The sequence below is a fragment of the Equus caballus genome, chromosome 9 (genome assembly GCF_041296265.1).
Source record: "Equus caballus isolate H_3958 breed thoroughbred chromosome 9, TB-T2T, whole genome shotgun sequence".
NCBI lineage: Eukaryota > Metazoa > Chordata > Mammalia > Perissodactyla > Equidae > Equus > Equus caballus.
Genome location: NC_091692.1, coordinates 29,354,969 through 29,379,544, shown reverse-complemented (window position 1 = coordinate 29,379,544; position 24,576 = coordinate 29,354,969). Strand labels below are relative to the sequence as shown.

Below are 24,576 nucleotides of genomic sequence, written 5' to 3'. Positions count from 1 at the left end.
AGTTCTGTTGGGGTCGGTCGCCAAGGAAGTGAGGTCATGTCTCCAAGGTTCCAGGATGGGGGGCCCTTCCCTCCATCAGACCCACCCAAAGCCCCCTCGGGGCTGTTGACCGCTCACCCTCCTTGCCCGTGTCATCTCCCGAGCTGTACAGAAAGTTCCATCACAGCCCTCCCCACAGCTCCTTGGGATCGGAACCAGCGCCCCAGCTTTGAAGAGAGAGCGCCCAGTTCGGATCTCCTTTTTCCTAGCAGTTCTGTGTCCTGGAAAAGCCACTGTGCCTCTCAGGGCCTCCCCAGTCTCCCAACCTGCACGATGGGATGGCGCTAGAAACACATTCCTAGGGACGTCTTCGGGTGGACATGTGGTAACGCCTCCCGTATCTGGGAGGTGGTGCCACCTGGGTCTGGTCCCCGAACTTAGAGGTGGAAGAATTACAAGAAGGGGTGGATGCAGTCGGGAATACCTCTCCAAACAGGCCTGGATTCCAGCCGTGTGATTTGGGAAAAGTCACTGCCCCTTGGGGGCTCATTGTCAGGTCTGCACCTTCAAGGGTTGGAAGTTCGAGGAAATTCAGATATTGTCATTCACTAGCATTCAACCTTTCCCAGTCTCCTGTTGGCCTTAGAACCAGACCCAAGCGCCTCATTGTCGGCCTATGTGGTGGGCAGCCTCCACCAAGGCTCCCAGCGCTCCCTCCCTCCTGCTGTGCACATCCTTGTGGAACCACTACATCCTGAGTAACTGGTTTCTGAGCGATAGAATACAGCCCAGCTGATGGAATGTCACATCCCAGTTTTAATTACAAAAACTCTGTCACTTCCCTCTTGCTTGCTTTCCTGAGTTCCCTCCCTTTATCTCCCCCTCTGTTTCCATCTCTTGAGCGCTCTCTCTGTCACATTTCTGGAAATGAGATAGCAAGTGGCGATGATTTCAGTTGCCCTATGTAGAGGCCAAGGGAGGAGAGATCTGAGGGAGTGCCCAGCCAACAGTCACGTGGAAACTCAGACTCTCAGTCCCAATGACTCCTGACACCACCCGTGTGAGTGACTTGGGAGCAAATCCTCCCCTAGTCTAGCCTCAGTTGAGACTGAAGGTCCTGCTTCACGGAGACCTGGAGGCAGAGGCTCCCAGCTAAGCCGTGCCCAATGCCTGGACCACGGAAACCGGGAGAAGTTCAATATTCGTACTTCAGAGGTGCAACTTTTGGGAGCAATGTTGTGAGAGAGAAACCCAAATGAACGCAGACTACCGGGTTCCCTGATCTGGCCCTGTTAACCGCCCCCCCTGCCGCAGCTCCTGTTGCTTCTCAGGCTCCCTCCAGCCGCCTGGGCAGCTTTCTGACCTCCTCTGCTCACGCTCACTTCTGCCCCAGAGTCTCTGCACCAACAGCGCCTTCTCCCTGACTCCCTGTTCCCGGACCTACGCAGGCGTGGCTCAGTCTTGTCCTTCTGGTCACAGCCTAGGTCACTTCAGTGAGGCCTTTCAGAGTCTCGCAGGCACAGTCTCTGCCACCACACATCTCACACCTGGAAGCGTCTTCAACTGTTTCCTCCTTCTTGCTCCCATTTGGATAAAGTGAGCCCAGGACGAGGGGCTGTCTGCTTTGGCTGAAGGAGACGTAATTCCTTCTGGTTACCCCCGGCACACGGCTGTCTCCTCCAGGCTGAGTTTTTCCCACCACCAGTCCATCGGGAAGGCACACTAGCCTTCCCTCTCTCCCGTGGGGCTGGTGTCCCAGGAACACGGTGAGCCGTCCTCTCTCCCTGTCATGCAGCACCAGCCCCTCACCCCACGGCCAGAGAACTAGCACCCGGTCTGAGACTCCACCACATCCTGAATTCAGTTACTGCTGAGACCCTCCCATCCATTTGGGGATTCCCTGGTACCTCCTGAGGGCGTCTTTCCCTGAGACCCCACTCCCAGCCTGCCCTTGCTTATTCCAGTAACAATGGCCTTTCCTCAGAGCCCTCCCCGTCTGGAGAAGAAATGTGTTGAAAGGTTCTCTGTGTTAATTTTCAGGGCCAGGGGATATTGGTAGAAGGAATTTGGGTGTTTCTGTGCAATAGTTCCCAGGAAGAAGATTCAGCCCTAAAAAGAAATGAACTTCTGACACATGGTACAACATGGATGAGCCTTGCAAACCTTACGCTCAGTGAAATAAACGCAACCCAGAAAGACACCTGTGATACGGTTCCCCTTACATGACGTGCCGAGCACAGGCAAATTCATCGAGATGGAAGGAAGAATAGAAGTTCACAGGGGCTGGAGCTGAGGGTCGTGGGGAGGCAGTGTTTAATGGGGACCGAGTTTCTGTTTGAGATGATGAAAAGTCTTGGAAATGAACACGGTGATGGTTGCACAATATTGTGAGTGCATTTGATGCCACTGAATTGTCCGCGGAAAAATGGTTCAAATGGCCAAGTCTAGGTTATGCATACTTTGCCACAATCAAAAGGCACTTAAAAATGCAGCGGGGGGTCAAGATGCAGGTTCTGGGGCCCTCAAGTCAGCGTATGGGCCAGGTAGGTGTCCAGGGCCTGAGATCTTGGACCCTGGTGAGGCTCTGGAGCGGTCCTGATTGATGCTAGTTTACAAGTTCAAAGTAACAGGATCGGAGCAATTTCACCGATTGGGGGATAAGAAAGGAAACAACTGCGTTCAGTCCCATCCAACGTGGAAGAGACCTTTTTCTTAATGGGAAGCAAATGTCAGTCCTTCAAGGAAGTCACTTCTCAACGTCTCTACCCCTCCCCAACCCCACCCGCTACTCCCAGAAAGACGCCGCAGTGCAGAGCTCGGGTACCGTGGTTGTGGCCTCATCCGTGAGTCATGTTTGGGGTCAGATCCCCTGTTTTCCTTCCCCAGCCGTGTGACCCTGGGCATGTCACTCAACAAGACTGAACCTCCATTTCTTCAACCATAAAATGGGGAGAATCATCCTTGTAGGGAAATTATGAAGGTCACAAGACTTTCTCAGAGGAGGTAGCACATGGCAGAGGCATTACGCTGAGAGCCGCGCCCCACAGGTCACACGTTTTCTGATTCTGTTGATACGACCTTCTCAAAACAACAGCATTATAAAGATGGAGAACAGATGAGTGAAGGCCAGGGGCTGGCCGGGCAGATGTGACTATGAAAGAGCAGCACGAGGGTGGGCTTGTGGGGATGGGACAGTTCTGTGTGTGGATTGCAGTGGTGGTGGCGCAAATCTGCATGTGTCATAGAATGGCACAGAACCACGCGCGCGCGCATACACACACGCACACGCACACACACACACGCACCCCAGTGAGCTCATGTCAAACTAGCGACCTCAGAAGTCTGCGGTCTGTGGGTTTAACACTGTCAATTCATGTCCTGGTCGTGACACTGTACTAGAGTCCCGCAAGATGTTAACCCCCGGCAGAAGCTGGTGGAAGGGTCCAAGGCACTCTGTCCTATTTTTGTTGCAACTTCATGTGCTTTCATATTTATTCAAAGTGAAAAGTTAACAGTGAAAGACACAACAGGACACAGCCTGGCATGTAGTAAGTGGCAAACAACACGGTTCTCGGTGACAATTCTTTGCGATTGTAATTGCACGTTCATTTCCAGTCTCTCTCGATACACAGTGACCTTGGTGAGGGACGGACACACCTCACTAACGTCGTCTGCCCTCTGCCCAGCACAGAGCATGCGCCCACTCAATATTTGTCCACTAAATCCCCCGTGGTCCCTGCGCCAGGTGTTCTTACGTCCATGTTCACTGACCCTCCATGACAACCTTAGGCAGTGTTATTCTTCGTGCTTGGCAGGTGAGGAAACTGAGGCCCAGAGAGGGAAAGTAAATTGTTCCAGGTCAACACACTGGACCGATGAGGAGGCGCCATGCCCTGCTCTGGAGGAGAGCAGAGGCTGTCCATGGCAGCTCCAGGGTCCCTCACGGTGGCTCCTCTCTGCGACTGCCAGGTCCTAACTTTGAGGCCAAATAGCTTGACTTCCTAGAGGGAGCTGGAGAGAGAAGTCACCTACCTGTGGCGCTGGGGAGGTCGGTGGCACCAGTGGGTTCTGTGGGAGGAGCATGGAGTTCACAGCAGCTGAGGAGAAATGGTCTGGAGTGAGACCGGGGACTCCGAGGGGGGCATGGAGGCCACCGCGTGCATCTTTCCTATCCAGCCTGAGCCACTGATTGTGGGTCCTCTGGCTTCTTCTCCCGTGGGTGCCCTGGGATGAGGAGATCAGTTGCTCTCCCTAAGGGGCCTGCAGCACACGGTCATCAGAGCCCTGAGGACTCACCGCGGGGAGTGAGGGCTGAGGTCTGATGTGTGACCTGCTGTGAGAAAAGGAGACAGAATTGGCATGCAAGAGGGGCACGAATGTCCAAAATACAGCCCGAGGACCACCAGCCCCACCCACAACTGACACTTCCAGTCTACACGGTTCCACATTATGATTTAGGAGCAACTATCTCTTATTCCTAAAAGGCTGACAAATCAAAGATCCCGTCCCTGTTTTCATGAGTTTGCAATTTGTGTGTGAGATCAATGCACTAACCTTGCTCGAACATGGGTTTGCCAATTGTGCTCTTCAGGTTCCAGAGGTATTTAGAGGTGCTGGCAGGGAGAGAGAGGAATAGCCAGACTCTTGAATGCCCATTGGCTTCAGAGGGATACTCTCTTTCATCTGACTGGAGAAAGGCTTCTGTGCCTCAGGCAAGGGGACGAATCACAGCCCCAGAGTGCAGAGCTGCAAAGGGAAGAGGAGGATTCACAAAGTGCAGGGCCTTGGGGTCCCTGAGCCTTGAGGGAGGTTGCTCAGCTGGAAGACTAGACACACAGGATGGCTCCTGAGGAACACTGGAGAGTGCACATCCTCCTGGGGCCCGTCCTTAGCTTCAGTATGGGGTTACCAAATAGATGCTCCCCATCGACGTAGAGGCTGTCGCTGTCCAGGATGAAGGAGCCCAGCTGAGTGCCCCCACAGGTCTCGTGTCTCAGCTTCCATGACAGCCCCTCTTTTTCCAGCTTAAGGCCCACAGTGTCAGGATGGGGAGTGAGGACAGTATCATCTCCGCCGGCTGTTGCATTTTTCTCAGGCCTGGAGCTGGAGGGACACAGGCATGGGGAGGTGGGGACTCCAGGCAGGGGCGCTGAAACCCCTCCCTGAGGGAGGGGACAGAGACGGCAGGAAGACTGATGGGCAGCTTGGAACAGCCTTGGTGCTGGGGGAGGGTTGTAAGTGAATAGGACAGCCAAGGTCCCTGAACACAGAGGAGGTAGCACCTCCAAATGTTGATGTCGGTGCTCAACTCTGAAAGGACGTTCATGATACGGCAACGCACACCCTAACAACAAAGCGTGCGGCAGCGAGCGGAGGCAGGACTCCGGGCACAGGACCAGGTGAAGCAAGGCAACATCAAGTTGCTTAAATTGCAGCTCTGCCACTCGATTTCTGCATGCCTCTGGGTAAGTCTCCTAACCCCTCTGGCTCCTTTTCTTCATCTGTCCAGTGAGGTGAGAGTACAGACCTCACAGCACTTAGCACTAGTAACTGTTCGATAAAAAGCGGCCATTTTCCTTAGGTATTAATAGGGCCCGCATTCTTGGTGTCAATGGACCTGGCAGGGAGAGAGACTGAGCCTTTTGAAGGCAACACTTAGGGCAAGCAGCCGTCCTGGGATGGAGGCGGGGATTGGGCTGTGTGGGATCTCGGAGCCAGAAACATCTCAGGGCCAGTGGAAAGGGAAGACACGCTGCATCACGGCTGCAGGACAATGGCGAGGACCTTTGGAGCTGGGTCATTTCATCCTCAGACAAACGGGTTCATGATTGGGAGGTTCACGCGAGGGCTGAGGCCACCTAAGTGCTCATGCGGGGGTTCCCACGTGCTGGGGTCCTTCTCACAGTTGGGTGTAAGAAAGGGTGCGAGTCCTTTACTGCTTGTTGTCTACATGTCGGGACCTTTGCTAAGCACTTTTCATTTTCATCCTCACACAAATTCCTCTCCCCAGTGAGAAGCAGAGTCTACTTCCCCATCTCTTGAATCTGGGCTCGGCCACATGACAGGCCTTGGCTAATGGACGCTAGTGAATGTGACAGAAGCAGAGGCTTGGGAAGCACGTGTACACTAGGGCTTGCCATTTCTTGCTGCTCCTGGAACTCGGAGCAGCTCAATGAGCCCAAGGTGCCCACTGGGGGATGAGAGAATGTGCGGGAGACCCGAGGTCCGCCAGCCAGCGGCCGACCGCAGGCACATCAGTGAGCCTCAGCTGAGATCAGCTGAGCCAGCCCCGGCAGGAGAACTTCCCAGCAGCATTCAGAACAAATCACCATCCAGCAGAATGTGGGCTAAATTTCTTCTGCAGAAAAGCAAACTGAGCCCTTCCGATTGACCGATGAGGTGGCCGAGGCACAGAGAGGTTTAGCAACTGGTCAGGGACACACAGTCTTGAATCAGGGAACTAGGATCGGAACACAGGCCTGTCAGACCCCCCAAAAACCATGTGACCACTGTGCTCTACTGCTCGGGAATCCTTCTGGGGGCGCGCAGACATAACTTGGTCTGTAGCACATGTCACATATTTAACACTCTGCTGGAACTAGGCATGTTACACAAATGGTTGAGCTGGTCAGGACAGAGCAGTGAGGAAGTGGAGAGTGTGCATCATGTCTACAGCATGTAGAAAATGTGCAGGGTCTTGACTCACGAAACAAAGAATTCCTGAAGGCAGAATTCAAATTTCAGGACTCCAGTTTATATCCCATGACTCCAGACTCACATGGCAGGATTAAGGGATGGGGAGGCCCAGCCTGGGTCAGGACACAAGCATGAAAAAGACTCATAGACTTGACTTTTTTCTTCTTTTTTTTGAGGAAGATTAACCCTGAGCTAACGTCCACTGCCAATCCTCCTTGTGTGCTGAGGAAGATTTGCCCTGAGCTAACATCTGTGCTGATCTTCCTCTATTTTGTACGTGGGATGCCTGCCAAAGCGTGGCTTGAGAAGTGGTACATAGGTCCACGCCTGGGAGCTGAGTGGGCCAGTTCACCGGAACCACAGACCGCTGAAGCAGAGTGTGCACACTTAACTGCTACGCCACCGGGCCAGCCCCCATGGACTCAATTTTAAAAATGAATCTTCAGAGCTGGGGTACGACAGGTTCCACGGCATCAATCAAGCCTCTATATCAGGTTCCTGGAAACTCAGGGGCTCTCAGATCCACATTGGGGCCAGATGAGGAGACAGGGCTAGAATCAAAGTCATGACTAAGATCCAGAAAGATTTTCTGTCTGTTCCAATAGAACCCACAAATGTGGACATGTACAGACATTGCTACATTCATGCATTCATTCCTGCAAGAAGCATAAAGCGAGTGTCAACTAGGTACTCGGCGCCAAGGTGACAAATGCATAAAGACTGACTACAGCAAATGATAGTAAATTCCGTGAAAGAAATACTCAGGGTGATATGGGAAGAGAAAACCTGAGGGCCAGGTGTGTATTCAGAAGTGCTACTTCATAGAAGGTGGTCTGGGTAGGTCTTTCAGAGCAGCTGATGGTTGAGCTGAGATTTGAACGGCAATGAGGTGCCAGGCATAGGTGCTCTGCAGGAAGAGGTAGGATAAAGGCCTGATAGAGGTTAGGACATTAGTAGAACAGACAAGTGTCTGAAGTGGTTAACGACAGAAAGAAACCGAGAGAAAAGAGGAAATGAGACAGCTATGAGGAACAAAGATTGGGAATGTGGAGGTCCTCACACACAGGAGAGACAAGACTGAAATTGTTTTGCTAAACGTTGTTTTCTTTCCTCCTCCTCTTCTTCTCCCCAGTGCCTCCCAGTACATAGCTGTCTATTCTAGTTGCAGATCCTTCTAGTTGCACTATGTGAGACACGGCCTCAGCGTGGCCTGATGAGTGGTGCCAGGTCCGCACCCAGGATCCAAACGGGTGAAACCCTGGGCCACTAAAGCAAACCACATAAACTCAACCACTTGGCCATGGGGCCGGCCCCCTAGACTGAAACTCTAGCCCAACGCTCAGCAGCCCTGCTATCTCTTCCCTCCAGGGCAAGGGCACCTGCTGAAACGACAAGTGTTAAGCAACCCCAAAAGGACTACTAAGGACAGCGGCATCTCATGAGGAAACAGTGCACAGCTACTGACCCTCTCCCCACTCTTCTCAGGGCAAGAGCATGTTGATCAATCTTTTAGAAGCATGATCTATTGTTTCAACGTGGGAACCCCCGCATGAGCACTTGGGTGGCCTCAGCCCTCGCGTGAACCTCCCAATCATGAACCCGTTTGTCTGAGGATGAAATGACCCAGCTCCAAAGGTCCTCGCCATTGTCCTGCAGCCGTGATGCAGCGTGTCTTCCCTTTCCACTGGCCCTGAGATGTTTCTGGCTCCGAGATCCCACACAGCCCAATCCCCGCCTCCATCCCAGGACGGCTGCTTGCCCTAAGTGTTGCCTTCAAAAGGCTCAGTCTCTCTCCCTGCCAGGTCCATTGACACCAAGAATGCGGGCCCTATTAATACCTAAGGAAAATGGCCGCTTTTTATCGAACAGTTACTAGTGCTAAGTGCTGTGAGGTCTGTACTCTCACCTCACTGGACAGATGAAGAAAAGGAGCCAGAGGGGTTAGGAGACTTACCCAGAGGCATGCAGAAATCGAGTGGCAGAGCTGCAATTTAAGCAACTTGATGTTGCCTTGCTTCACCTGGTCCTGTGCCCGGAGTCCTGCCTCCGCTCGCTGCCGCACGCTTTGTTGTTAGGGTGTGCGTTGCCGTATCATGAACGTCCTTTCAGAGTTGAGCACCGACATCAACATTTGGAGGTGCTACCTCCTCTGTGTTCAGGGACCTTGGCTGTCCTATTCACTTACAACCCTCCCCCAGCACCAAGGCTGTTCCAAGCTGCCCATCAGTCTTCCTGCCGTCTCTGTCCCCTCCCTCAGGGAGGGGTTTCAGCGCCCCTGCCTGGAGTCCCCACCTCCCCATGCCTGTGTCCCTCCAGCTCCAGGCCTGAGAAAAATGCAACAGCCGGCGGAGATGATACTGTCCTCACTCCCCATCCTGACACTGTGGGCCTTAAGCTGGAAAAAGAGGGGCTGTCATGGAAGCTGAGACACGAGACCTGTGGGGGCACTCAGCTGGGCTCCTTCATCCTGGACAGCGACAGCCTCTACGTCGTTGGGGAGCATCTATTTGGTAACCCCATACTGAAGCTAAGGACGGGCCCCAGGAGGATGTGCACTCTCCAGTGTTCCTCAGGAGCCATCCTGTGTGTCTAGTCTTCCAGCTGAGCAACCTCCCTCAAGGCTCAGGGACCCCAAGGCCCTGCACTTTGTGAATCCTCCTCTTCCCTTTGCAGCTCTGCACTCTGGGGCTGTGATTCGTCCCCTTGCCTGAGGCACAGAAGCCTTTCTCCAGTCAGATGAAAGAGAGTATCCCTCTGAAGCCAATGGGCATTCAAGAGTCTGGCTATTCCTCTCTCTCCCTGCCAGCACCTCTAAATACCTCTGGAACCTGAAGAGCACAATTGGCAAACCCATGTTCGAGCAAGGTTAGTGCATTGATCTCACACACAAATTGCAAACTCATGAAAACAGGGACGGGATCTTTGATTTGTCAGCCTTTTAGGAATAAGAGATAGTTGCTCCTAAATCATAATGTGGAACCGTGTAGACTGGAAGTGTCAGTTGTGGGTGGGGCTGGTGGTCCTCGGGCTGTATTTTGGACATTCGTGCCCCTCTTGCATGCCAATTCTGTCTCCTTTTCTCACAGCAGGTCACACATCAGACCTCAGCCCTCACTCCCCGCGGTGAGTCCTCAGGGCTCTGATGACCGTGTGCTGCAGGCCCCTTAGGGAGAGCAACTGATCTCCTCATCCCAGGGCACCCACGGGAGAAGAAGCCAGAGGACCCACAATCAGTGGCTCAGGCTGGATAGGAAAGATGCACGCGGTGGCCTCCATGCCCCCCTCGGAGTCCCCGGTCTCACTCCAGACCATTTCTCCTCAGCTGCTGTGACCTCCATGCTCCTCCCACAGAACCCACTGGTGCCACCGACCTCCCCAGCGCCACAGGTAGGTGACTTCTCTCTCCAGCTCCCTCTAGGAAGTCAAGCTATTTGGCCTCAAAGTTAGGACCTGGCAGTCGCAGAGAGGAGCCGCCGTGAGGGACCCTGGAGCTGCCATGGACAGCCTCTGCTCTCCTCCAGAGCAGGGCATGGCGCCTCCTCATCGGTCCAGTGTGTTGACCTGGAACAATTTACTTTCCCTCTCTGGGCCTCAGTTTCCTCACCTGCCAAGCACGAAGAATAACACTGCCTAAGGTTGTCATGGAGGGTCAGTGAACATGGACGTAAGAACACCTGGCGCAGGGACCACGGGGGATTTAGTGGACAAATATTGAGTGGGCGCATGCTCTGTGCTGGGCAGAGGGCAGACGACGTTAGTGAGGTGTGTCCGTCCCTCACCAAGGTCACTGTGTATCGAGAGAGACTGGAAATGAACGTGCAATTACAATCGCAAAGAATTGTCACCGAGAACCGTGTTGTTTGCCACTTACTACATGCCAGGCTGTGTCCTGTTGTGTCTTTCACTGTTAACTTTTCACTTTGAATAAATATGAAAGCACATGAAGTTGCAACAAAAATAGGACAGAGTGCCTTGGACCCTTCCACCAGCTTCTGCCGGGGGTTAACATCTTGCGGGACTCTAGTACAGTGTCACGACCAGGACATGAATTGACAGTGTTAAACCCACAGACCGCAGACTTCTGAGGTCGCTAGTTTGACATGAGCTCACTGGGGTGCGTGTGTGTGTGTGCGTGTGCGTGTGTGTATGCGCGCGCGCGTGGTTCTGTGCCATTCTATGACACATGCAGATTTGCGCCACCACCACTGCAATCCACACACAGAACTGTCCCATCCCCACAAGCCCACCCTCGTGCTGCTCTTTCATAGTCACATCTGCCCGGCCAGCCCCTGGCCTTCACTCATCTGTTCTCCATCTTTATAATGCTGTTGTTTTGAGAAGGTCGTATCAACAGAATCAGAAAACGTGTGACCTGTGGGGCGCGGCTCTCAGCGTAATGCCTCTGCCATGTGCTACCTCCTCTGAGAAAGTCTTGTGACCTTCATAATTTCCCTACAAGGATGATTCTCCCCATTTTATGGTTGAAGAAATGGAGGTTCAGTCTTGTTGAGTGACATGCCCAGGGTCACACGGCTGGGGAAGGAAAACAGGGGATCTGACCCCAAACATGACTCACGGATGAGGCCACAACCACGGTACCCGAGCTCTGCACTGCGGCGTCTTTCTGGGAGTAGCGGGTGGGGTTGGGGAGGGGTAGAGACGTTGAGAAGTGACTTCCTTGAAGGACTGACATTTGCTTCCCATTAAGAAAAAGGTCTCTTCCACGTTGGATGGGACTGAACGCAGTTGTTTCCTTTCTTATCCCCCAATCGGTGAAATTGCTCCGATCCTGTTACTTTGAACTTGTAAACTAGCATCAATCAGGACCGCTCCAGAGCCTCACCAGGGTCCAAGATCTCAGGCCCTGGACACCTACCTGGCCCATACGCTGACTTGAGGGCCCCAGAACCTGCATCTTGACCCCCCGCTGCATTTTTAAGTGCCTTTTGATTGTGGCAAAGTATGCATAACCTAGACTTGGCCATTTGAACCATTTTTCCGCGGACAATTCAGTGGCATCAAATGCACTCACAATATTGTGCAACCATCACCGTGTTCATTTCCAAGACTTTTCATCATCTCAAACAGAAACTCGGTCCCCATTAAACACTGCCTCCCCACGACCCTCAGCTCCAGCCCCTGTGAACTTCTATTCTTCCTTCCATCTCGATGAATTTGCCTGTGCTCGGCACGTCATGTAAGGGGAACCGTATCACAGGTGTCTTTCTGGGTTGCGTTTATTTCACTGAGCGTAAGGTTTGCAAGGCTCATCCATGTTGTACCATGTGTCAGAAGTTCATTTCTTTTTAGGGCTGAATCTTCTTCCTGGGAACTATTGCACAGAAACACCCAAATTCCTTCTACCAATATCCCCTGGCCCTGAAAATTAACACAGAGAACCTTTCAACACATTTCTTCTCCAGACGGGGAGGGCTCTGAGGAAAGGCCATTGTTACTGGAATAAGCAAGGGCAGGCTGGGAGTGGGGTCTCAGGGAAAGACGCCCTCAGGAGGTACCAGGGAATCCCCAAATGGATGGGAGGGTCTCAGCAGTAACTGAATTCAGGATGTGGTGGAGTCTCAGACCGGGTGCTAGTTCTCTGGCCGTGGGGTGAGGGGCTGGTGCTGCATGACAGGGAGAGAGGACGGCTCACCGTGTTCCTGGGACACCAGCCCCACGGGAGAGAGGGAAGGCTAGTGTGCCTTCCCGATGGACTGGTGGTGGGAAAAACTCAGCCTGGAGGAGACAGCCGTGTGCCGGGGGTAACCAGAAGGAATTACGTCTCCTTCAGCCAAAGCAGACAGCCCCTCGTCCTGGGCTCACTTTATCCAAATGGGAGCAAGAAGGAGGAAACAGTTGAAGACGCTTCCAGGTGTGAGATGTGTGGTGGCAGAGACTGTGCCTGCGAGACTCTGAAAGGCCTCACTGAAGTGACCTAGGCTGTGACCAGAAGGACAAGACTGAGCCACGCCTGCGTAGGTCCGGGAACAGGGAGTCAGGGAGAAGGCGCTGTTGGTGCAGAGACTCTGGGGCAGAAGTGAGCGTGAGCAGAGGAGGTCAGAAAGCTGCCCAGGCGGCTGGAGGGAGCCTGAGAAGCAACAGGAGCTGCGGCAGGGGGGGCGGTTAACAGGGCCAGATCAGGGAACCCGGTAGTCTGCGTTCATTTGGGTTTCTCTCTCACAACATTGCTCCCAAAAGTTGCACCTCTGAAGTACGAATATTGAACTTCTCCCGGTTTCCGTGGTCCAGGCATTGGGCACGGCTTAGCTGGGAGCCTCTGCCTCCAGGTCTCCGTGAAGCAGGACCTTCAGTCTCAACTGAGGCTAGACTAGGGGAGGATTTGCTCCCAAGTCACTCACACGGGTGGTGTCAGGAGTCATTGGGACTGAGAGTCTGAGTTTCCACGTGACTGTTGGCTGGGCACTCCCTCAGATCTCTCCTCCCTTGGCCTCTACATAGGGCAACTGAAATCATCGCCACTTGCTATCTCATTTCCAGAAATGTGACAGAGAGAGCGCTCAAGAGATGGAAACAGAGGGGGAGATAAAGGGAGGGAACTCAGGAAAGCAAGCAAGAGGGAAGTGACAGAGTTTTTGTAATTAAAACTGGGATGTGACATTCCATCAGCTGGGCTGTATTCTATCGCTCAGAAACCAGTTACTCAGGATGTAGTGGTTCCACAAGGATGTGCACAGCAGGAGGGAGGGAGCGCTGGGAGCCTTGGTGGAGGCTGCCCACCACATAGGCCGACAATGAGGCGCTTGGGTCTGGTTCTAAGGCCAACAGGAGACTGGGAAAGGTTGAATGCTAGTGAATGACAATATCTGAATTTCCTCGAACTTCCAACCCTTGAAGGTGCAGACCTGACAATGAGCCCCCAAGGGGCAGTGACTTTTCCCAAATCACACGGCTGGAATCCAGGCCTGTTTGGAGAGGTATTCCCGACTGCATCCACCCCTTCTTGTAATTCTTCCACCTCTAAGTTCGGGGACCAGACCCAGGTGGCACCACCTCCCAGATACGGGAGGCGTTACCACATGTCCACCCGAAGACGTCCCTAGGAATGTGTTTCTAGCGCCATCCCATCGTGCAGGTTGGGAGACTGGGGAGGCCCTGAGAGGCACAGTGGCTTTTCCAGGACACAGAACTGCTAGGAAAAAGGAGATCCGAACTGGGCGCTCTCTCTTCAAAGCTGGGGCGCTGGTTCCGATCCCAAGGAGCTGTGGGGAGGGCTGTGATGGAACTTTCTGTACAGCTCGGGAGATGACACGGGCAAGGAGGGTGAGCGGTCAACAGCCCCGAGGGGGCTTTGGGTGGGTCTGATGGAGGGAAGGGCCCCCCATCCTGGAACCTTGGAGACATGACCTCACTTCCTTGGCGACCGACCCCAACAGAACTTAGAACTCTGGTCACCAGGCAGCCATTTTGTACACATAGCCCATTTGACCAGAGACACTCGACACAGGAGGATGTGTTCATGTATCCCCTCTTTGCGAGGCTCTGGCGCACGGAAAGCCAAGAACGACAATCTTTTCCGTCGCTGTCGACATTGGCTGAGACCGCACCTCCAAGACCTCGGGCCGTTCGGAAGAAGGAACCCTCAGGTAACAGAAGGCAGCCCAGGGCGGGCCACTCCGGGTCAGGCCACAAGTGTGATCCCACCCTCCCATGCGGGCAGCCCCACACCCCTTGACCCTTATTGTGTGTGTGTGTTGGCGGGCATGGAGTGACGGAAGGCAGGGATGAGCGTGGAGCTACCCTGGACGGGAGCAGACGGTTAGGGCTTGGAAGCCTGGCGGTATGTCGTGTTCATATCCCAGGTGGTGGCTGGCAGGATGGAAGGTGAGTGCTGGGGGCCAAGCTGCCCTACCCGTAGGTGAATCCCAAGCCCATGAGGTGTCATCTCATTCGCTCCCTCTCTGGAGGTCTATGCGGATGCCCCTCAGTCTGTGCTCGGTGTGCGGGAGAGTTTTCCCCCTGTGGGCAAGTGCAGGCAGGCCCCTGCTACCTGCCGCCGCGGCCACCGGACGCTGTCTTTGCAGAGCTCCACCCAGGAGATGGTCCAGGAGCTGGCGCATGGGTCCTACGGCTCCATCTCCCTGGACAGGGGGCAAGTGCAGCAGACCGCCGACCTTGCCCGGGGCTGGACTGAGGTGAGAGTGAGTGACACCCGGGGCCCTGAGGTCACCGGGGTGTGTCCACAATCCAGATTCAAATCTAGAGCCCTCCCCTGGACCCGCCCAGGGCTTTCCCACTGGAGTGTCCCAAGGGCCCAGTCCCAAAGGCATCTGGACTTCCACGCCTCCTCACCAGCTACCTAGGAGGGTGGGAAGTCGCTCTTTCCTAACCCTAGGCGGAGTAGACAAAACACTGATGTTTGCGCTTCACACTCGGCCAGGGGCATCTTTGAAATTTGCCATTTTCTGAATCTGAGACCTCTGTAACGAGGGTCTCAAACCTCCCTTTCGTGTCAAAGAAAGAAAAACCAGCGTCCTTTCTTGTAGTCAGCCAGATCCTCACAGCGTCTGTCTGCCTGTGCACTGTCTCCCGACTGGGGAGGGCTGAGGTTCCCCCCAGACATTTCCCTTCATGTCAGGAGCACATGAAGCCTCAGGTGGGGGAGCGGGGGAGTCCTGCAGCCCTGGCTTAGGGCGGTTCTCAGTTCCGACCCACAGCACCCTGAGCAGCCACTTGGCAGCCCGAAGCTTCCATCCTCTCATCTCTAGAATGGGGATGTTTGTGTTGGATTCGCTGGTTAGTGCTCTTAATGCACGCTTTGGTGCGGGGCGGTCTGTCCTTGCCAAGCCAACCAAGTGTCCTGAGGAACTCATCGTATAATCCTCCCCTGCCCAAACTCAAATTGGACTTTTCAAGCTTGGAAACCGGTTGGCTGTGGGCAATCCTGTCCCTCCTCTGCACACATCCCTGAGGGGCTCACAGTTCCTGGGGGACCTCCAGACCTTGACTTCCTGGAGGTTCACGCTGGTGCTGGTGCCTCTGTGTCCTTCCTCATCTCACCCAGCGTGGAGAGTCACTCGGGCAGCGGAATGAGGCCTGCAGGATGCGGGCACTCCAGGCAGGCCTGCTGGAGAGGCTGCCGCAGTCCATAGGACCAGCCTTGGTGCCTCGAAACATGGCCAACGTCACCACCATCATGTTCAACTGCGCGGCTGTCCTCACCTCCCACGGGGTCCTGGACCACCTACTTGCTACGTGAGTGCCCAGCCCCTCCTCAGCACAGTGGTGACTCTGCCCCCTGCCAGCTGTGTGTCTTGGAAACGGCCCTCCATCTCGCTGAGCTTCGATTGCTCCTCTGCAAAGTGGAGTGGGAAAGGATAAACTTCATCGGGTTCTGGTGGGCACGAATGGGATGAGCCACGGCAGGTGCTTCTCTGGGGCCTGGCTCTACAGAAGGGGCTGAGAGACGTGCCGTGGTTGTTCCTGGTTATTCTTTCCCTCTCCCCGATGAAGAGCAGTCTGCTCCCCCATCGCTGGGATGGGCCCTTTCTGAGTTTGCAAAGGCACACAGAAAGCACTCTGGCAGGGAGTGTGGGATTCCATCCAGCTGGTCGTGGGGAGGGTCCTCGGAGTAGCCAAGGAGGGGTCTCCGGGGCCGCAGAGGGGCCCCAGGCCCACTCAGCTACCGGGGATGCTTCTGGTTGGAGTTCATTCGAGAACACTGTATATTAAGCACCTGTGACATGCAGGAGCTTTAGAGACACTTGGCACAACGCAGTGAATGAAGCAGACACAGCCCCTGGACCCCCCCAGCAGCCTGAGACTCAGATAGTCACACACCATATCATCCACAGATCCTGTCCCCCGCCTGTCCCAGGGGATGCCCTCCTATGCTCCTTTACGACTGGAGGCCTCTTCCCACGGTCTCATGCATGATGGACCCCAGCGCCAACTGAAGACCTGAGTGTTCTTTGAGTGCCAGACGAGGGCCTCCTGTCTCCACAGAACAGGGCTGGGGGAGAACAAGAGGACAGAGGACTGTGGCTGGGGCGGGCCCGGCACAACTCTGATCTCACTCATCTTTTGATTCCTCTGGGAGGGCTGAGGTCTGATGGCTTCTACTCCAAGGGGACAGGAGTGAAAGAGAGCTGTGGGTGGGGTCCCAGAGCCCCTGGGAACCAGAGGGGAGGCTGGCTTGAGCTGTTCCCTAGCGACCCATCCCCACCACAGTCCCGCCTCCCTCCGCTTCCCCTTCTCCATATCCACCCCTTTTGACCACCACCAGCAGGCCCAGAAGAGAAGGGGTGTTAGCGAGCTGCTCACACATCGGCCTCAGTCCTCAGTCCACTTGCACAAGGGCGTGGAGGGCTGGGCTGGACTGTGTCCGGGCTCTTTGCGAGAAGAGTGGCAGTGGGAAGAAGAGACTCACACAAACCCCGTGTTCCACCTGCTGGATGAGCAGGCCTGCCACTGCCAGGATGGCCACACAGGAGTCAGCGCCGGGGTGGGATTCCCCCCTGGTGGAAAGGGGCAGGCATAGGGCCCAGACCCAAAGCAGGGTGCCTTGGGAGGACAGTGTGCAAGTGACGGCCAGGCCTCTGGCTCTGTGGCCCAACTGCTTCCGCCCAGTACCACGTCTTCTATGGTGGGAACCTGGCTGGACCCAATGCAGGATTTCTGGGAGCCCACGCCCTTTCCCTCTTTCAGGATGCGGCTGGCCTCTCCGCGTGTCATCTGGCCTGGGTCGCACCTGGGAGGCCCTGCCTACCTTCCCCAGGTCCAGCTGCAACATCTGGGGCCCAGGAGGGCAGAGCTGGAAGGTGAGGGGACTGCAGTCTGGGAAGACTGTCTGCGGTGGGGTTCATGGGCTGGGGTTCCCTTCAAGACAGCGGAGTCTCTCCTGTCTTGTAAAGTCGGGTACGTAGCTGAAACTTTCTCTTTCTCCTGCTGCAGCGCCAGTTCCAGAGCTCCTGCCGGCTCTAGAGCCAGAGCAAGGGCCAGCTCCGGGGCCAGAGGCAGCTCCAGCTGTAGTTCCACCGTCCGCGCCGGAGCTGGAGGCAGCCTCACCACCGGCAGCCTCACCTCCATCGGCCTCTCCAGGGCCGGAGCGAGCGCCATCAGCTTCAGCCCCAGTGCCAGCTTCTGAGCTGGAGCAAGATGCGCCATTGACTTTTGGACGAACTCTGCCTCCAGCTGCCGAAGTCACCGCAGAAGTGAGCGCCGAGCTGAGAGAGGAGAGGCCTAAGCTGCTGGACTTCCCTCCGAAGCTGGTGGCCGAGCAGCTGACGCGGATGGATGCGGTGAGCAGCGGGGCTCTTGGGCTAGGTGGGGCCCGCCTTGGTGGGCCATCAGCTGCCCCAGACCTCCTGTTCCCTCAGCCGCAATCCAACGATGTGGGTGCAAGTCACAGCTCCCCCACTTACCCACCGGGTGACCTGGGCCACCTTCTGGCCCCCAAGTCTTGCTGTCCCCACATGGACAGTAGAGAGCACACTAAGGGCACCTGCTGGGCAGAGTGGCTGTGCAGATGGAGGAGGTCGAACAGAGAGGAAGCGGGGCAGAGAATAGCCCTCTGGTGGGGGAGGGAAGCTCACTGGAGTGCTGCCAAGTCCTGGGTCACTCACCCATCGGCCCAGGAGGCCTCAACAGCCTCCGTACTTGTTAGACACCTAGTGCGTCCTTACCTACGTGGAAGACAGGCAAACAAAGCCCACGGTTGTTGCTGCCTCGGGGGAACGTGCATCTGAAAGGGGAGTGGGACCAGAGGGTGATGGGAACGGGTGGAAGATGCCCCTTGAGATGGGCAGGTGTGAGCCGTGTTCTGGTGCTTGGGGGAAGCAAGACTGGGCTGCGAGCCAATGGGACTTCTCTTCCCCGCCCCTAGTGGGTCCTCGGTCATCCTGCGCTGGGCGGCCTCAGTGGACACACACAAAACCCAGAGACTCCCAGAAGCTTCAGGCCACCTCCTCAGGTTCCTGAGCTGCAGCTGACCAGTGCCTCCTGCCTGGGGCTGCGGGGGCCTGCAGACTCTGAGCTCGGGTGTGGCAGGGTCAGGTGACAGTCCCCATCCTCCCCAGGAGCTGTTCAAGAAGGTGGAGCCCCGCCACTGCCTGGGTTTTGTGTGGTGCCAGCGGCCCAATGGGAGCAAGGAGTACCTGGCTCCCACCGTTGGGGCCACCATCAACCAGTTTCTTCACGTGTCCGGGTGTGTCATCACGACGTGCCTTGGGGACCTCAGCATGACGGCCCAGGACAGGGCCAGAGTCGTCGAGCTGTGGATTCAGGTGGCCAAGGTAAGCAGTGGCAGGGCCCAGGGAGCCCCTCCCTGGAGTCAGGGGGACTGCCCCTTCTCCTCTCGCAGCTTTCAGCCTTGAAGTCGGTGGTCTGGGCCTCGGCAAAGTCCTAGGCCCCTTGCTGCCAAGGGCCTGCTGACCTTGAGTGCTGGTCCCAGTGGTGGGAAGCTCCCTTCCCGCCCTGGGTTGAGCTAAAATCTTCCTGCCCGCGAGCGTTACTCATCAGCTCCCAGGTGTGCCCTCCCTCGCTTCCCTGGGCATCTGCCTCATCCAGGACAGCAGAAGCCCATGAGGGGACACAAGCCAGAGGAAGCAGGGCTCCAGCCCGCCGTCGCAGCTCATTCCCTTCCCTTCCTCAGGAGTGCCGAGTCCTTGGAAATTATGCGTCCCTGCGTGCCATCGTGTCTGCTCTGCAGAGCCCCTCCATCGGCCGTCTGCAAAAGACATGGGGACGAGTTGCCAGGTGGGTAGGCCGTGCTCCATCCAAGCACCACCAGGGCGGACCAGACATCCCCCGTACGACTGCCATGGACCCCTCATTCAGCTAGGACCATCTGGGAGGCAGCGGACCCTAGGGATGGGGACTGGCCTCCTTTCTCGGGTCTCTGAGACTCTCTGAGACCCTAGGCAGTGGTTCTGCTTCAGGAGTCAGGTTCCCCCCTTGGCACATCCTGGACTGAGCCACACTGGAGATTTCCAAGGGTGTACTTCGCAGCAACGGAGCCCTCATCGGCAACCAACACTGTTAGAAACAATGTGCTCAGTCGGAGTGGGAATGGAGGCCCCAGGTGACCACAGGAGAGCCTCCACCCGAGTCCCACGGTGACCTCAGAGCTCCGAAGAACCCAGGGAAAACCCTCGTCCAGGCCCCAGGCCCTTTGAACCTTCCGGGTTCTCAGCAAAAGGCATTTCGCCTTCAACCGCCCCGGGTTTTCTTTCCTCCTTTCCTCTCCCCTCAGGAAGAGCTCTCGAAAGTTGAAGAGGTTCATCAAAGACCAGTGGGTGAGCAGGAGGCAGCTGGTGAAGGTAAGACGGAGGCTGCGCATCTGGAAGGAGGGGGAGCGAGAGGGGAGGGGACCCGGCAGGATGAGCTTTGGTTCTCCTGTCACGTGAAGTTGGTCAGGAAAAGATGGACAGGAAGAGGGATGTGCTAGCTCCATGGGCGGGTGGGGGCAGTTTGGGACAGGAGGCCAGGGGCATGGGATAGAATGGTGCGGGCTGGACTGTTCCAGGAGGCTGAGGACCTGGCAGAAGGTGCCGGTGTCTGGCTTCCATGCTGCTCCATCAGCTGCCCTGCATCTTCCTCCTGGCCACTGGCTGGAGCGAGTGGGCGGGCTTCCTCTCTTCCGAAGGCAGCCCAGTCTGTGCTCAGGAAGCCAGGGCCCACTGCTCCTTCTGTCTTCACTGTGCCTCGCAAGAGGGCACCCTGCCTGCCTGAGGGATGGGCACTGCCGGATCCCACGGGCCGGGGGCACTCAGGGGCTTCCCAGCCTTGGGACGGACACTGGACCCGGGACAGATCTGTGTCCCCTCGGTGACTCCCCACTCTGGCCCCTAAAGTGGGCGCTGCAGACAGTCCCAGTGGGATGCTCACCCAGGTCCTTGTTGGCGATGACATGTGCCCCGGAGGGCAAGGGCAAGTGCCCAGGGAACTGATGGCTTCTTCAGGGATCCTTCCTGCCCAGACGTCAGAAGTTTCCTCGTAAAACAGAAAGCAAATGCCACCCCGCAGTGCCCTGGCCGCCCCCTCCCCTGCTAGTCAGACGTGGCATTCGGGGTCCCCATCCTGAGCGGATGAAGAAAGAATTCTGTGCAGGGGAACTCCCTGAGGGGATCCTAGGGAGCTGAGGGCTTTAGCAAGGCCTTGGCCTCGGCCTGGGATCAGACACTCCTGGGGGTTGGGGCTGGCAGAAGCCGCTTGACCAGGCCTCCTGAGACACCTCATCTCCCTCCATCCATGGCTCGGCCCAGCTGGGGGCCCGAACACAGCCTGAGAGTCCCGAGGACAGCACTGTGGTCAGCGGCTGGGCAGAGGGTGGTGTGAAGGCAGAGGAGACAGGGGCCTGTGGCTGGGAGGGGGAGCAGCCTCTCCTCTGGGGCCCCCTGAGCAAGTCCCTGCCCCTGTGTGGGCCTTGGTCTCCTCATCTGGGAGCCAGAGGGAGATGAGCCGCGGCGCAGGCCTCACAGTGGGTGACGAGGCTCAAGGGTGGGGAGGAATGTGGGGAGCTTAGACCTGGCTCCAAAGGCAGGCTTGAGCGGAGAGCAGTGATGACGGTCAGATGACGCTTGGGCCTCAGGAGACTGTGGGAGGCAGACAGAGTTCCTCAAACTTTCCGGACGAGGTAACAGGTTCAGGGAGGCCTGGGCGGGCCCAAGGTCACACAGGAGTGAGTGTTGGAGCTGGGATGGCTCTGGAGTCAGAGCACCCTGGAGGTGGGAGCCGCAGGGGCACCAGGTGACTGGGGCCACATGTCCAGGGTCCCCGATCTGGGAGGGGTCTGGGAGGACTCTTGGAGGGCAGCATCGGCTCACTGGCCCTGTCAACACCCTGGCAGGAGGCGACCTCTCTGTTGACCAGCCTGGAGGCGGGCCCCATAGGTGCCCAGAAGGTAAGGGTGCCTGTGGAGGAGGGGCCCAGGAGTCGCAGGAGAGGGGACTCCCCTTCCTATCCGGAGGTCTCTACCAGCAGAGAGGGAGCCTTTCTCCTCCAGCCCTGCTCCTGGTGCCACAGACCTGAAATGCCTGCATTGGAAGTGACCAGGAGGAGGCCTGGAACGGATGGGCGCACAACGGATTTGGGACAGGGAGGGGCGGGGACCACGGACCCTGGGTTTTGCCAGAGCCGGCTGCTGGGAGGTGCCTGGAGGAGTTTGGGGTTCCTGGAGGAGAGAAGAGGAGGAAATTGGGGGGAGGCCGCCTAGGTGGGTAGCTTGGGCTGGGCAGGAGGCTGGGGTGAGGAGTGGAGGAGAGGTCTTTGACGGCTCCTGAGAGCGGGATCTCATCACCATCTCCACCCCGCTGGCACAGGGGCTCGTCCCCTTCCTTGGCACATTCCTCAATTACCTGCTGCTGCTGGACACCAACATGGAGGATTACCTGGAGGTGAGTGAGCCTGGAGGTGGGGCTGGGGATCAGGATTCGGAGATTTGGGAGGAGAGACTTGCACTGAGGCCTGAGCTCGCAACCCTTGGCAAAGTCCTCTCGTGAGGGCCTCACAGCCACCCCGGGAGCTGGGTGTCATGCCCATCTCAGTGATGAGTGAATATAGGATCCAGGTGAGCCGCCAGTCCAGGCTGCCTGACTGCGGAGCTGCTGGAGGGTGTGTCTGAGCTGGACTCAGCCTCTCCCTCAGGCCCCGCCCCTGCAGGGAGTGAAGCCAGGCCCCTCCAAGGCAGGAAGCACACGAGTGGCTGAGCATCCCTTCCTGCCTGAGGCCTCAGTCTGTCTGTCTGTCAGAGAGGGCTGTCTTAGAATGTCCCTGAGCCATAGCCTCGTGCCCTCCTTGCTCTGGAGCTCAGAGTCTTGCCCGGGACCCATTCCCGTTTCTGGTAGCGCCTGCTCCCTGGTCAACCCTGCTGGTAGTGCAACCTGAGACAGGGTGGAGACGGGAGCTAGCTATGGGCTAAGGGGGCTGTTGCTCATGGACTTTGGCTCTCTGCCTTCCAGGGAAATGAGATCAATTACAAGAAAAGGAGTGAGGTGAGCAGCTGTGGCCTCCCCGTGCGGAGGGTGGGGCTGTGGCAATCAGAGACTCCTCCGGGGAAGACCTTCTCTGGCCCGATGCCTTGGGCCTTGCTTTTCTTGGGAGAGTTCGGCACCCAGAGCTGGGAAAGCCGTCCCATTGGTGCGTGGGGGAAGGGGCTGGCACCAAGGACACCTTCCTGCAGGAGGAGCTATTTCAAGCCAACTGTGAGAACGAGCAAGTCCTGCACGGAATTGGAGGGAAGGAGGGTTCCCATGTGGGCCAAGACCCCAGACCAGCTCCTTGACCCTCTTCTCACCTGTCTGAGTCCCCAGCACGGTCCCCCACCCAGGCCCCGTCTGCATCATGTCCTTTCTCCCAGGAATTCAAAGTCACCGAGCAGATCTTCCTGCTCCAGGAGGCAGTCCATCTTTACCACATTGAGGCTGAGGAGCGATTTGGGGCCTGGTTCGAGGCCATGGAGCCCCTCAGCGAGGATGAGAGGTGAGGCGGGGCAGGAGTTGGTGAGGGCAAGGCGGACTCTCTCTGATGGCCAGCTCCAGGGAGCCCGTGCCCGTGGCTTCCGGGTCAGTCCCGGGGCTTGTCGCATGGTCCCCCGTGGGGCCCTGGGACTCCAACTGCTGGCCGTCTCTGGGAGGGTCACCTGAGGTGTGGCTCCCGGTAGCTGAAAAGTCCACTCTGTCCTTTAGCTACAGCCTGTCCTGCCACCTGGAGCCCCCACAGGAGAGGGCCGGCAAGATGCGCCGGTTTTTCCTGCCCAAGAAGAACCGCGCGTCTCTCAGCTCAGGGCTCGGTGAGTGTCCAGACAGGCAGGGACTGAAGCCAGGGGCTCCGGAAAGCTTCGGGCTAAGCACGGGCCTAGGGAGATGGACAGCCGGCACGGGGATCCCAGCTCCACTGCTGACCAGGCCTGTGAGGGACAATTCCCTTGACCTTTGTGGGACTCAGCTTCCTCTTCTGTGAAATGGGTGAAGCGAAATGCCAGCTCCCATGTCAGGGACAATGGGGTAGTGTTGACTGAACACTCAGGACAAGGTTTGGAGCAGAATGCAGTAGGGCTGAGGTGTTGGGCTGGGATACTGGTGTGACCCCCCAATCATCAGTGTCTTCTCTTCAGTCACCAGACCCCTGACGCAGAACCCAGCAACAGTGGCAGATCCCGGTCCTTCCAACAGCTCGAGTGCAGCCTGCTCTTCAGCGGCGGGGACACAGCTGGGAAACACGCGGGGCCCCAGGCCGGCTCCTCCCATGCTGATGGGGAGAAGAACATTCTAAGCCTTTTCCTGGGACCCCTGGAGCCCAAGAGGGAGGGGACGACCCCACCCCACATGCCTGGCATCTCCACCCCAGCGCCTGTTTACCACATGGGAAGGGGCCGTATTTCTTTGGTGTTAATAGTTAGTGCTAGTTTTGAATTTGATGTTAAAATCCTGTTTCTGTTCCAGCCTGCGAGTCATGGTCTGGTTCTTGCCCCTCCTGTGCTCGTGTCAAGGAGACACAGACTCTCGCGTTCCTCCTGGAATGAAGAAATCTTGCAGGGTCTCGGCTTATTGTATGTGAGAGAAGGGAGAAGGGCCAGGCCCCTCCCTGGATACTGAAGGACACCTCCGCGCCCCCCTTACTCAGAGGACGGGTTCATTTCAGTGTGGTTCACGTGGGCCAGGAGCAGAGACAGCACCCAGAACTCCTGGCATTTAGAGGCTGGAGGTACTTTCACAGGCAGAGCAACAACCACTGGAATGCGGGTGTCTCTAAAATGGCACGGGCCAGCACCACGCCCTGCCCCAGGACAGTGGCTGCTTTTCCACCCCTTTGGAGGAGAGGCCACGTTTTCGGCTTCTCTTGTGGAGGTTCCTCTTCACCAGGTGTTAGGAACTTGTCGTTTTCTAATCAGGCTCTGGACAGCAGCAGCTCTAAGTGCAGAGAACGATGTAAAAGCTCAAAACG

At 56.6% G+C, this 24,576-nt stretch overlaps 2 protein-coding genes across 2 annotated transcripts; both read left to right on the top strand.

The window, feature by feature from the left end:
• The first annotated feature begins 14,510 nt into the window (after positions 1–14,510).
• Positions 14,511–21,847, top strand: LOC138915500 (ral guanine nucleotide dissociation stimulator-like). Its single transcript, XM_070222029.1, has 9 exons — positions 14,511–14,517; positions 14,572–14,828; positions 15,698–15,888; positions 17,341–17,453; positions 17,587–17,933; positions 18,711–18,926; positions 19,286–19,389; positions 19,886–19,952; positions 21,482–21,847. The coding sequence occupies exons 1-9, from the start codon at positions 14,511–14,513 to the stop codon at positions 21,845–21,847; spliced, it is 1,668 nt and encodes a 555-aa protein (XP_070078130.1).
• On the top strand, positions 21,482–24,074 carry LOC138915536 (ral guanine nucleotide dissociation stimulator-like). The gene is made up of 5 exons (XM_070222256.1): positions 21,482–22,028; positions 22,593–22,625; positions 22,991–23,112; positions 23,319–23,422; positions 23,747–24,074. Exons 1-5 carry the CDS (start codon positions 22,011–22,013, stop codon positions 23,902–23,904), a joined length of 435 nt encoding a protein of 144 aa, XP_070078357.1. The 5' UTR covers positions 21,482–22,010; the 3' UTR covers positions 23,905–24,074.
• Positions 24,075–24,576: the final 502 nt, after the last annotated feature.